Genomic DNA, 14,137 nt, shown 5'->3' with positions numbered 1-14,137 from the left:
GCGGATAGCAGAATAGTTGACTGATGCGGTTTTTTACCCGGGCTGTTTGATATCCATGGTCCGTGGCTTTACTTGCGATGGAAACAAGCGAATCATGATCATCCTTGATTTGAAGGGCACGTGAAGGGTGAGGCGAAGGCATTTAGAGACACGTAACAAACCCTGACGAACGGCAAAACTAAAATTCGAGCAAAGTTAATTTATCTTATTGGTATGACTGATGGCCAATTTATGCGTTCAAAACAGATCGAACAATATCCCGCAGACCGTTGGCGTCGAGTCCCTCAATCCTAAGTCGTTCATTGTCCACCTTGTCGAATTTTCCACCATAGCCCTCACCAAATATAGCCCTGAACAAGAACTTGGAGATCACTCCAATATCCACCTGGCCAGAGTTGAGACCGGAAAGAGCCTCCTGCTCCTCGGCTGCAGTTTTAGAGTCTTGGATGGTCCAACTTCCCGAAGGATCAATCTCCTTGGCAGCCGTGATGATCTGGCGTTGCGTGACATCAATGTCCTTGACGTACACGGCCTTGTTGGCAGTCTCGGAAGGATGAGACAAAACCCCAACCACGGCCTGCCCAACCGTAGATAGTCGAGAAGCACTGAAAAGCACGTTGCCACCGTCTCGCAACACGGCCTTTTTGTTCTTGATGTCAACCAGCATGCCCGTCGACAAGCCCCAGTCCAAGAAGGGACCACAGAAGAGAAGACTGTATGTGAATGCCGGGCTGGATTCGGCCTTCGCTCTCAGATATTCCTGAAGCTGTATCTTAGCGCCAAAGATCGGGATCGTCTGGACCTTGGGGTTTTCAGTGCTGCTACCGAACTCCGACGGCAAGAATCGCTTGACGCCGGCGGTGACAGACGCATCAACCAATGCCTTCTGCACATCTGAGCCGAAGACAGAGAGCGTCGAAACAACAGCATCTTGTCCACGAACAGCTTCATCCAATACAACAGGGTTGTCGTAGTTGACGTACTTGACTGTGAAGTCGGCGGGAAATTTGTGAGACGACCCTGTTCTCGTCAAAGCAGTGACATCGAATCGCTTGGAAGAGCGAAGTGCGGTCAAGATAGCTGGTCCAAGATTGCCAGTGGCCTAAGTTGGATCGTCAGTGCTTTGTTTATTCTAAAAGATGGAAATGGGGATCCAAATCCTAAATATGTCAATTGTCAACTTACACCAGCGATAGCGACTCGGCGGATAGATGTGGTGTCAAGATGAAGACACAGAGAGGTTGAAAAGGAATAAAGATTGAGGTGAGTGTAGTTTTACAAACCTGGAATGAAGCTGTTCAAACAAGTATGAAGTCATTTGAAGAAGGGTCCTCTTAAGTATGTGGCACGAAGACAGAGACGTTGTCGGTGGCAATTCGCACTGCGCCATCAGCGTGCCTTGCGGATGGGACTACGACATGTGGATGTGCCATTCCTGCAGTCCACACTCCGCCCCCATACCTCCTTCTTTTCTCTTTTTGAGCCCGGAGATACCATGTAAGCCAAAGTCTTTCCTTGAAATTGTCTGAATTCATCAGCAGTACATGGGGCGGAAGCATTTCTCACAAATGTCCTGCCATCCGACCCTGGGAGGGCGATGCAGCGGGCAAACGAGTATGACAAACCTTTCGGTGGCTGAAGTTGAAATCGCACGTTGACAATTAGTTGGTAGGTTCCAGGCCTCAATTAGAGTCCGCAAGACCAACAGAAGTGGGATATATCGACTGTGGAAACAAAATTGCTGAGCAAAACAGCATGTAAAACTTGTACAATGGGGTGAATGTCAATGTCTCCAACCCCACCATCCTGGAGTTTCCGGGTGGGGAGTGGGGCTGCAGGCCAGAACCGAGCCGGTAGGATACTTTCTCTGTCACGCCTTACGCCCTTCGTGTCAGTCTAGAGTTGAGCCCCACTTCTGTTGGAAACAGCGAAGAACTACGACAGCAACTTTGGCAGCTTTGGTGGCTCCGCATCGCATGTCTGAAGTATCCCGCCTACCGGATTGAACAAACTGCCTACTGTAAGTTTGTAAGTTGTTGCCATTCACTTTTCTCACCGAAGCTCGTGTCAGGTCACTTTGGGTCAGACACGTCACACGTGAAACCCATTCCCTCTGCAATTCTATCAGATGAGTCCCGGGTCCGGCAATGATGGACGCCGACCTCGATCTGAATGAATTTTTCAACCTCAGTTATTTTGAGGACTTATCCGCGGCTAGTCCCTATGAAGCCTCCATCTTACAAGAAGAGACTGCACATGATGCATCAGGCGATAAAACCTCACCTCAACAACAGCCCAATCTCCATGCAGGCCGCTGTGCAGGTGTCACAAATTCTCTTTCCTCAGAGACTTCTGCAACGGCCATAGGCGCTGAGTCTGGGCACCAACATCTGGATGTTACAATCAAGTCCACAAGGATTTCCAATCGCTTCTCTCTAGAATCAGTTCGGACATTACGTCAATGGTTGGCAGACCACAACTCATATCCATATGCCACTCCCGAGGACATTGAAATACTCCAGGCCGAGACAGGGCTGACCAAACTGCAACTGACTAATTGGCTTTCCAACGCTCGGCGGCGTTACAAGTTCAAGGCCCAACCGGGGCCGTCAGCACCGCGCGCATGGAAATGGTCCGAGGACATCTCTTCACCGGTTTCGGCCATCGACGTCCCTCATCCTCGAGCCAATCCGGTTCCGTTTGAGCTTATGAATCCACTTGAAAGATGGCAAAGCTCTCCGCCTGAGTACGAAGCCGCCAACGTAGCCGACATTTCGCGAATGGCTGCAGCAATTCCCACACGCCCACCTACTCCGTACTATCTTGGCGTCTCTGAAATCTCATCCAGCGACGCATCCTCGGTCAGCAGCGCGGGGGCCTCTCGCTCTAGCTACGGATCTGGTTCCTCATCCCAGTCGCGCAGCTTCCTCGATCCTCCCAACCTCCAGAATAATGTTCGAAGAAGACGGAAGAAGCTGTCTAGGCGACAACCCTTGCACAGTAACGACTTGCTTCAGACCTACCACAGGTATCAGTGTACATTCTGCATCGAATCTTTCAAAACGAAGTACGATTGGCATCGTCACGAGAAAACGGTGCATATCTGTCTCGATCAATGGGTCTGCTCGCCGTTGGGTCCTACTGAGCTGCATCCCGTCCTGGGCGTGCAAGCTTGCGTCTACTGTGGTGCCCCAGAGCCCGATCAGCAGCACCTAGAAACACATCATCACTCCCTGTGTCATGAAAGAGAGCCTTTGTTCCGCACCTTTCGCCGCAAAGATCACCTTAGCCAACATCTTAAACTCGTCCACGAAACAACCTTTTCACCCTGGCCAATGGAGCAATGGAAGACTGTCGGTCGAGAGATACGGTCACGATGTGGGTTTTGCAGCACCACCCTGGAATCTTGGGCCAGCCGAAGCGACCACCTGGCCGATCACTTCAAGGCGGGAAAGACCATGGCAGACTGGAAAGGAGACTGGGGTTTCGACCCCGAGGTTGCTGATACCGTGGAGAACGACATGCCTCCTTGTGAGTTAGCTACCGTTCAATTGCTTGCGTAACCCCTTTCCAACATGTTGACCTCCCGCCTCAGATCTGATACACTATGAGCGAAGCACTGTATGGCCGATCTCATCCGTACGAGGGTCATCAGACACACCCACCAGCGCGTACGAACTTCTCAAGTTAGAACTGGAGTACTCCATCCAAGGGTGCCTGGCCAAAGACGGCTGTCTGCCTTCAGACCAGCAACTCCATCATGAAGCCTGCTCGATAATACTCGGCGCAGATGTGATATCTACTCAACCTGCCTCATCGACACCATCCTGGTTGCGAGACGTCTTTCTGTGCTCTGAAACGGCAAAAGAAGCTCGCCTGATGCCACTCCAGCAGATTGCCAAGTCACGCCTAACCCAGCTAAAGATCACTGGGAAGTGGAGCATATTCGATCAATGCCGCCTGGAGTTGGAGTTACGCCGTATCATCTTGACGCATAACAACCAACGGGCTGTCATGTCTGACGACCAGCTTCAGGAGGAAGCCGCAAGCATCCTCCAACGCGCCGAGGCTTGTTCGCCCAAACCGTCGAAATACTGCGCTGAATTCCTGTTTCGAGTTGTGCGAGGGTCGAAGCTGTGGGTTGAACCGTTCCGCGAAAGGGTCAGACAGCTTTCCAGCAACAGTGTTGAGACCGATGCTATCAATACAAGCCTCGATGCAACTGCGTACGTTACTTCGTTTCCGGAGGAAACAGTTGGCACCCATATTTACGAGGGAGCGGCCGCGATGGCGGCGGAGGCAGCAGGTCCGTCGCTCACAAAGCAGGATATATCGCAAGCAACTGCTGGAACTTCAACATCCACGCCGACCAGCATCCCCTCTTCCAATGTGGACGCAAATGACATCAATATGGATCGATGGCCAGCCTTCACGATTGTGAACACAAGCGGTAATACCGAGATACGTCAAAATATTCGCGTACCATTCCTGCTCAACGACCACAACAGCTATACACGTCTCGCCGCCGGCCTCTCTCGGTTTGTCGGGGCAACCATGTCACCTAACAACCCGAATAGACACGTGCCTACTGACGACGAGCTTCGGTATCAGGCGAGGTGGATGTGGTTTAACGAGTCAGTTTTGCCTTGCTGCACTTGCCTCAAGCAATGCCAACCATGCTCTGTATTGGGAACTCTGGGCTAACAACTATCCTATTAATACAGAGACGACCCTTGGAACCAAACGCCTGCAGATAATGCTGAGTGGTTGCTTAGATTCAAACAAAGCGTTGGTATCATTGCGGACAACCCACAAGGAACGGTCTCATGAGAGCTGGATCTACATCAGAAGTTGAGAATGGTATGCGGAATCCGAGACACTGGTCACCTAGAGAACGAGTCTTAGTTCAGGACGTTTTTGGCGAGTCTCAGTCGAAATGTTCCTTTAGCATTATGGTGGTAGGGCCTCCTGCAGGTTACTTGAAGATTGCCCTACTCATCACAAGTTTCCAAGCTTCACGTCATTGACTCATGATTGCCTCCCTATTCCGCCTCTTACATCTTTTGATGCCCTCTTCTAGTCGCTTGGTCTTTGATGCTCTGAAAGCCGGAATGCTGAATGGCTTTAGTATTCCTGATCTGCAAATTTCAGTAGTCATTTCGATGTCAAGTATTGGTAACTCCGATGTTTGGCAACATTTCCTGCACCACTCAGGATCGCTGATGCACGCTCCTTATTGGATAATTGCGTTCCAAAACTTGATTGCAAGCCCAATCAATGGAGAATGAAGATGGTGCGTCTCTTTGTGGTCATTTCTGTTGGTCTATATCCTGTAGGAAGCCACATAGATCTTCGATCGGAGTTCATGATCCATCCCAAATCATGACTGAGATCAAGTTCGCTACTCGGCTGCAATGTATCATCCCGTCATGCAGGCGCGTCTCTGTCCCCAAATACCAACTCTGGCGCATATCCAGTCTTCTTCTAAACGAACTCGACTGCATAGCATAATCATCATTCGTAGCCAGTAACTTCACTTCTTTCATTCCGTCCACTTGTGCTTCCCACAAGTTTCCAACATTGGAGCCCATTATGAATGATAACTCGCAATGTCATCGATCATACTACAGACCGGAGTCAGTTTTCTGTAGTTTTGCCGACCCTGATCGAACTCACAATCACGCAGTCTTCGCATCTTGCACCGTATACGTAGACCCAGGCTGGACAGTCAACACCAGGTTTGTATCTGTTGACGCAAGGATAACGATCCATTTCCGAATTTTTGTTTGTTGCAGGAAGAAAAGTAGCTCCAGGCACACAGTCGCTCACGTTGAGGGTGAAGGGGTGTGCTATGTCACAGCAAGTATTAGCCGAAGCATACTTTCTGCTCATGAGTAATGATGTATAGGTCTTCATGATGAGGCAGATAACGAGCTCTCAGGAACGTCAGTGACACGGCATAGGATGCCTCGTTCTTTGAAGGCTTTCAGCTCATATCATCATTCCTCTAGTTGCTCCTTGCTATTTGATCCTGCCGGCAGTGTGCCGTAGCCATCATGGTCGATGACACCGCTTCCATGCGGCACCCATCAGTCCGCAGTCTGTCGAATATACTTAGCCCGAGACTTTGGAGAGAAACATCTTGAGATCATGGTCGCCCTGCGCTATCAAGCTGGATAGTGGAGCCCGAGACAAGCAGGACCCGAGACATCATCGCACTCGAGTCAGTTTATTTGTCTGCAGCGGATGTAGATTTCCAGAGCCAGGCAGCGAGTTTTCTGTAGTTCCGAGCTGTGCAGTCGTAAAACGCCAGCAGCTTTCCGAATGGACGGTGACGACTCGGAAGTTCCGCAGGATTCTGAGGCATCACTATTTGCAAACGTTTCGGGTGGCTTGCATTTAGGGTGGCAAACCCTGAGCTCAACCTCCGACATGGATGTACTCGACCGTCATGGAACGGGGCAAGGCTTCAGCGAAAACATTCTACCGCATGGAGCTTGAATGATATCTGGAAGTGCGACTCTGTGTGCTGGAGCCTGTAAGATTTCGCAGTGAGATGCGCAGTGGTCTGATTTCACAAATTCTCTACGCTCGGCCGTTACCGAGTCCTATCATCGACCTTACATTAGGTCCAGATTCCAGTGCAGTGCCAAATTTCCACCATCACACGAGACACAAAATCTCCGAGGGTTCTTCCGAAAGACTGTGTCCACTTCCTGCACGAGGTTTGCTGCTCCGGACCTACCGGAGTGAATACCGGCTGTGACGCTAGGAAAGCATCATATGTCGGAAGTTAAGGTGCATGGAGATATCGGGGCCCCCGAGTTCCAGCCCACGGCGACGGTGCGGTGTGGATGCGCTACCTCTGCTGCTCAACGTCACCAATGCATGGCATTCATAAGAAGACCAATCACTCGGGAGATAAGCCTGCAGTAGGGCGGCTGCGGAGCACATCCTGGCTGAGGGTTATTGTCAAATATCTGCATCCGCCTATTGTAAGTCAAGACACTGAGACATTGGCTGTTGCGTCTGGCGGTGTGTGCTCTTCTTCTGATTGGGCAACCCAAACTTGTAAGATCTCATATTGATGGCTCTCAAGGTCAGTGCTCATTGATCTCGAGATGGATCATCAGCTGGGCAAGGAGAATAGATGCGCGCATACTGGGAAAAATACAACATGATACTGCGGGGGATTTGGTCCGGTCGTCTTACAATTGTGATCTCTTTCTGTGACTCCACGAAACTGTGGGAGAGATTCGCGACCAGAACAAGGGCTTTGAATGTTCGGGGCCTATGTTCTCGCCGTTTCGCTCGCCAAAACATGCGAGCTGAGCCTTGATATTAAAGACAAAACGGATTTGTTGGGGGCCATTATAGGAGGGAAACTATGACCCTCTGCAAATGAAGTGCAGCCAACAGAAACCATGCGGTGACGCTTCAAAGGGCCATAGACTAAGACATTGTTGCCTAAGTCTGTCTGATAAGCAGGGTCGTAAGTCGCTAGAAGGCCTAGGCTTGCTCATTGCCCCTGCTGATCAACGACATTTTCAGACTTCGTTGACATTGCCACATGCGGAGGCTTGCATCTCGGCTGACCTGACGTCTGATTTGCAAGAGCGACCGGTGGAATGGTCTGGACCTCCACGTTATCAAGAAGGATCGGGCTGAGCCTGCATCTTCGGGGTTACACGGATGACTTATATCACGGATGTCTATGGACGCCACAAGCGATCGCAACATACTCCATGCATCGATTCTGAACCAGGTTAAAAGACGTCCATTTCATCAGACGCCTCTAGCCCTAGTTAGCTACCATTAGTTGATTCGAATGCAGCCCCGAGACATCGCATCCCGAGACAGCGGATAACCCTAAGCCTTGTTGCTTTAGGTGCTGCATCCAACTAGCTTTTACAGCTCCTGCAACCCTAGGGCATCCGCCGACGGTGCCTGCGCTTCAAGCCGTATCGGACTTCCCGCGGGCTCGGCGCCAGTCGATCATTTTAGGACTGGAAACGCATTGAATGATTCAGGTTTCTTTACCCCCGCAGGCACGGGTGGACTCAGAACGGGTATCTAAATCTGACTCAATGTCGTTTACTGTATCAAGCAACACGACAAGACCTAGCTGGAAATGTTGTCATGTGTAGAACCATTCTACGAGTTGAGCTCAACCCAACGTCACTGCGTCTTGCAGAGACGAATATCCTTCTTTACAATAGATGACCAGAAAACTGGTATTCATTTCGTTTAAGAGCTATATGACATCTTGAGCGTACCCGGAAAAGCGGTTTGCATGATAACACCACTACTTCTACGAGACTATTAAGCGAGTGTCTTCTTTGCGATGAGCTCCTAGTCATGACGTATTCTAAACCGAACTCCCTTGCTTCCAGGTCGGAGGCCTGGCGTGACATAGTCTGCGTGCATGCGGATGTCGTCGATTACGGTCTCGAATAGTTCCAATGTCGGACCTTCTTGCGATTTAACCTTCGGGTCATATATCCCATACTTGCGGAAGATTCCTGCCGTAAATGTCTGCAACTCTTGATACGCAAGATTCATACCTAGGCATTGACGTCCGCCCTTGCCAAATGTGAGGTGCTTCTTGAAGAGTTTGGGGTCTTCAATATATCGATCCGGGTTAAAGACGCGGGGCTCGGTAAACCAGGCGGGATGTTTGTTCAGAAGCGGTGCCGTCATTCCCACCATTGTGCCAGCTGGGAGCACTAGAGTTCGTCCATCAGCGTACTCAAATATCAAGTCTTCGTCGGGAGCCACACGGTCCTGGCGATGCGTAGCACTGGGATACATGCGTAGAGCTTCCTCGATTGTTGCGTTCAGGTAAGAGAGGCTGTCGAGCTTGACTGGATCCGGAGGCTGATGAGCATCCGGCATGACGGATTCCAGCTCTTTTCTGATCCGCAAAAACATGGACTCGTCACTCAAGATATGGAAAACGAGGGCCGATAGAGTCATGGCTGTGGTGTCGGATCCTGCGATCGCCAGCACCATGGCTTCGTCTACCAGTCGCGGCGTGGACTTCTCTGACTCGGGAATATCGCTCTCCATAATCTCGTGGAATATCGTCTTCCCCTCATAATCATCCTTTGAGCCTCGGATGGTTTCAATTTTGACGGTAAGATCCTACGCCGCATTAGTATCCGCTCAGGCCACGATCATAAAGGGCTGTGGCACCTACCTCGACAAAGGCGACGAATGCCTGAATATATGGGGCCAAGATCACAAGAATCTTTGGGGGCAGACTCTGGAAAGCCATGGCGATAGTGTGGAAATGCACACTGAAGTGTGTCATCCTTCCTGGCGTCAATACCTCGAAGAAAGCAGCGTTGCAATCCTCCATGAGCAAGCACTTTTCGCCCTCGCCTAAAGCGTACGACTGAATGACATCTTTTGTTGCAGCTCGACTTGCCGGGTTGAAGTCAATTGGTTCGTCGGTCCTAGACCACCCTTCCATCCGTCGCAGTAGATCGCCTAGAGTTTCATTGATGATCGGCGCCAGCCTTCGTACGTTTTCCTTGGAGAAGAAGCGGCTCAGGACCGCGCGGCGGCGGCGATGCAAGTCGTGGTCGCGAGTCGGCAAGACCGAGAAGGTCTGTCCGAAGAATCCAAGGACCGTTTCTGCCCTCTCGCGCCGGGCTCTGGGAGACTGAGCAGGATACAGCTTGTCGACGAAGCTGGGATCATTGACGTGCACTACGTCAGGCATGGTTCTGACAACCGGCCCATACTGTCGATGCATCTCCTCGACGACCCAGACATATTGGCCGCCGCGCCAGATATCATGATAAGCAGCATACCACGACGTGAGAGCTATCGATATCAATGAGTCAATGAGTTACACCTCCATCACGAATTGAGGTTCCGATATGACGTGGAACTCGCCAGCAATTTTGGGACCTGGAACTTTCGCCAAAGGGCTTAAATAGAGACGGTAGATGGCCAAGCATACCCAGTACAGAACGATCACACCACCGAAGGCGGTGAAAGACACCATGTCGATAAAGCGTATGCGGCTGCGATTCGGTGATAGTCAAAGATGTATGCGTGGTCAGGTAATCTTCGATGTGGCTCCGGCGCGTCCTCTTTCTGCGTCAAATCTTCGTCCTGGTGCATGTACTCCGACAAACACGGTTCATCGTACCTCAGACAGAGAAAGTTTGAAGCCGAAGGAAGGGATTCCCCATTTTCAGGAGGCAGCAATGAATGAGCTCATCGGGAAATTGGATTAATTAATCACCGAAGTTCCTATCTGTGCATATCAACGCTAGAGCTCGAATTGACGGTAAAGGATTCTTAGCGCGAACTTATCAGCATTCCAGAGCTCTCGCGTATTTCGGCAGGCAGACATCGACGCTAAGCGAGGTATCGCATCACAGGAATCATTTAAGCGACTGATGACTACAACAGGGCGACCCTAAGATTGACTGTGATTCTCTTGCACAAATCCATATCCTAAGTCGCCGAAACTTATGACTGAGAATCCGACTATATTGATGAGCTACACCCCCGCGCAGCTTCCAGGTCTGCCTAAATCTTCAAAAGCAATTAATAGACATGAGGGGAATTGTGAAACGCCAGGATAGAAATGTTCAACGCATACCTACACTAATGACCAACAGACTTGACAATGGTAAGCTCTCCAAAAGCTCTATATGGATCACACTGGTATTATAAGTCATTAGTTCCTTTTCGCGTCCGTGATCACCTCCTTCCTACCAAGCTAGACATTGAAAGCATAGCAACACATTCAGATTTTCGACCCTGCATGGACACCCGTCTTCTACTGACCATCTTGATAATTCACATAACTTCTTTGAGGTCACTTGTGTGCGGCACAGCGGGCGTTGGTCGGGTTGCTTCCAAGAGTCGGTACTGAGAGTCGTCTCCATCAAAGTAACACCAGGACAACTGCGTGGTACGAGACCAGGGCTACTGTGTATCACATTTGAGGAAAACTGCTTCTGGACTACACATAGTAGGTGAAGGGATTTGTCAAATCAGGAACCTTCAGAATGAATTGACACCTTTTTCCGATTTTTTAAGCCGGGACAGATTAGATATAACTAGGGCCGTTTGTGCGGCATCGCTAGCGGTCGATGCATACGGGCAGGAGAATTCCGTATTATTGCGATACTGGACATCTTTTTCAGTTCCTAGGAATCGTCGCGACAGAACGTTCTGGGTGTAAAGTAGTAGGGCACCTTGTCATATGCTGCAGCGGGGTTCCATCTCCTCAAACGCTTCCTTATGGCACGGTTCAAGCACAAAAGTCTTCTCATCAACTAGGAAGAGGTTGTTCATTTGTACAACGAGATCTAAGTATCGACGAGCGCATTCAGCCAAAATTGACGCGAACAGGACCTCCATTCCTAAGGTAAGGACGTGATAGTTGAAGCTTGGCAGACCCGGAGTAGTCAGAATTGGTCTCTTCCGAGATCTCTACGGCATCTCGTAACCCAAAAATTGCTGAAACTAGAAGATTAATGCTGAAAGGATACTCGTTTGTCCCAGCGGGGAAAGTGGAAGCCGGTTCCCATGAGTCTTACCGAGGTGGCAGATGGAACTGAACACTTTGAACTTGCCAACATGCATGGCATCCAATGGGCGGCTGCGGGAAGGATGCGCATCTGTAAAAACATAACCGGCGCGGTCGCAAGATCTTTCCTTTCGCGTAGGCCATGAATATGTTGTTCGGCTTTCGATAATTTGCCGGCGATGTAATGAATCTGGATTCGACTAGGACCTGCTGTTTTAATTTCTGAAGGCTATTTCGCTTATTTTTCTTACTTGCCACCCTATGATGCGTCTTCAGGGTGACGAACGGAGTGGTGTAGAAGCAATTTAGCGACGTCACATATCAAAGCGTCAAACAAATCCGCCCCGGGGCACAACTTCCGCCAGTTCCAGAATCGCGTCAAAAACAAGTAAGTAGTTGAATCAAGAAAGTCGCAATCTCCGCTGCAAGGTCCTGGGTATCTATGTAAATCCCTCATGGGCAGTGCAAACACGAGACGAACCATCATCGGGCAGCGATCGTTTCATGACGGACAAGTTGGAAGGATGTTGCCGGACGCAATGTGGCTTGCAAGAAAGTCCAAGATTCATTCCTGACTGGACATTTTGAACTGAATCGTTTCTGTTCTTATATCGACCTCTTGTCCAACCGATGGGTCTTGGCCTCGGCACTACGATAGTGCCTTGCGAACCATGACTAGCTCCTCGTGGAATGATGCATCTCATTGGCTTGCCCCAACCGGCTCTTCCAACGGCTAAGGCTAACACCGTCCAACTAATGAACGCTACCGTTGGCCCAGCTCAAGAGCTGTAAGCTGGTTTGAGGCGAGAAAGCAATTGCGGAGAAACGATTGGCTCGCCACCGCAGGACACCGGTCAGCCTGTCTCTCAATCCTCCTCTTCCTCCCACCACCACCAACCTTCAATACGAGCTCTCAGTCCAAAGAGAACCTTATCAAATGTTTGTCGCGTGCCTTTGCCCAGCCTCGGTCCATTCAATGTGGGCTCAGCTTATCACCTGCACGACAAATCACATCGTCAGGGTTGTGTTCCCTCCAACTCACCAATAACCCCGGCCTCAATAGCTCGATGCGTCTTTAACCCGACATGAGCACCGTCCAACAGCTCGCCCGACCCGCACCCACATCAGACAGACGATTCGTTCCCGCCCAAAAAGCTTAACGAAAACAACACCTGCGGTAGCGCCAGGTCCAGAGATCAGCACCACACCGTCCACGGCCACCCCTGTCGCTTCCCCCGCGTCTTGCCCCGTATCGGAAGGCAACCCCGACCCCAGCTGGCCGGGGTAACTGCGGGGGAAAGTGGGCAACGGCCAAGATGGCTGGGCGAGGGACATAATCGTCGGCCAAATTTTGGATGTGTGTGGGTGGTGTGGGTGACATCCCTCCACCCGCGTCGTATTAGTGATGATATTCCCAATATTAGCATGACCTCATGCCGAAGAGCCGTCGGGCAAAACCACATGTGAAAGCGACTTTACCAGAGGAGAGAGAGATAGCTCCCGAGGAAGCTAGCTGTTGGACTGCTGCGAGGAGCAGCTGAGAAAGCGGGCGATCATTGGTGACCCCAAGCTCCAGTCATGTCCAAGCAACGACCCAAGCAAACAAAATAACGTGACTACCCTTGACCTCCCCGTTCCCACTCCTACCCTCTTTCTACGTGGGGTTTCTATCGATTCGAAGAGAAAGCTTGTCACCTTTTCACCTCCTGCATGCACTCAGCTCCCCCCGTCTCCTCCCAGAACGAATTGGACGCTGCATCTTCATGCTCACAACGACCCCTTGAAGCGTTTCTCGTTTCACCATCCCCCAACTCAGTCTCTATCACAATCGCTTAACCACCTCTTCTTGGGATAGAAAAGAAGAAAGACGCCTATCATGAAGAACGTTGTTGGAATTGTTGCCGGCGTGGTGTTCCTGGCGAGCGGTGCGGCCGCGGCGGAGAACTGCGCGAGCGTTGCCGTCACCGCGATCCCTTCCTGCGCGCAGAGCTGTTTCCTCGAGGGCGCGTCGTACGTTGGCTGCGATAGCCTCGACTTTGGATGCCAATGTGGGAAGGAAGCGGCGCTGTATGCTGCCATTGAGCCTTGTGTCGCGACCGGTTGTCCTGCCGCGTCATTCCAGGCTGTTATCAACGGTGCCTCGTCTGGTAAGTCGCGCTCTCTATTTCGTATCCGGATCAAAGCCCTTGTCCGTGTGGTGGTCTACGACAAGCTTTATGATCATTAATTTTAGTCACTTGCTGTGTCAACACTAACACTCATGTAGTTTGTGGTTGCGCCGGGGCAGGTGCAGGCGGCCAAACCGTCTCTGGCTCGTTCGTTTCGGCGATGTCCTCTCCCTCTGGCATTGGATCTACGTTGGCAACTGCGACCGCAAGCGCATCCGGCTCTGGTGGTGCTGGAGGCTCGTCTGCCTCAGCGACGCAAGGTGGTGGAGGAAACCCATGGAATCCGCCTGCCACGGTTAGCCCGATCTCAACTGCGTCCCCTGTCAACGCCGCCGGCCGCCAGTCGGACTTCAAGATCGGCCTGCTAGCCGCTATGGTCGGCGCGACAATATTCGCCGGAATCATGCCTTAG

The 14,137-nt window shown here is 51.0% G+C and overlaps 3 protein-coding genes across 3 annotated transcripts; 1 reads left to right on the top strand and 2 right to left on the bottom strand.

Annotated features, from left to right (window-relative positions):
* Positions 1 to 229: 229 nt before the first annotated feature.
* On the bottom strand, positions 230 to 1,433 carry COL26b_006123 (uncharacterized protein; the record flags this gene model as incomplete). Its single annotated transcript, XM_053178947.1, has 2 exons — positions 230 to 1,102; positions 1,383 to 1,433. The coding sequence occupies 2 exons, from the start codon at positions 1,431 to 1,433 to the stop codon at positions 230 to 232; spliced, it is 924 nt and encodes a 307-aa protein (XP_053037073.1).
* A 6,919-nt stretch (positions 1,434 to 8,352) lies between these two features.
* COL26b_006122 (uncharacterized protein) lies at positions 8,353 to 9,727 on the bottom strand (the record flags this gene model as incomplete). The annotated part of the gene is made up of 2 exons (XM_053178946.1): positions 8,353 to 9,144; positions 9,200 to 9,727. 2 exons carry the CDS (start codon positions 9,725 to 9,727, stop codon positions 8,353 to 8,355), a joined length of 1,320 nt encoding a protein of 439 aa, XP_053037072.1.
* A 3,706-nt stretch (positions 9,728 to 13,433) lies between these two features.
* COL26b_006121 (uncharacterized protein) lies at positions 13,434 to 14,137 on the top strand (the record flags this gene model as incomplete). The annotated part of the gene is made up of 2 exons (XM_053178945.1): positions 13,434 to 13,704; positions 13,824 to 14,137. 2 exons carry the CDS (start codon positions 13,434 to 13,436, stop codon positions 14,135 to 14,137), a joined length of 585 nt encoding a protein of 194 aa, XP_053037071.1.

The sequence above is a fragment of the Colletotrichum chrysophilum genome, assembly GCF_026319265.1.
Source record: "Colletotrichum chrysophilum strain AFK26 chromosome Unknown scaffold_44, whole genome shotgun sequence".
Lineage (NCBI taxonomy): Eukaryota > Fungi > Ascomycota > Sordariomycetes > Glomerellales > Glomerellaceae > Colletotrichum > Colletotrichum chrysophilum.
The sequence above is the reverse complement of the archived record's forward strand: the minus strand, read 5'-3'. Positions and strand labels throughout refer to the sequence as shown.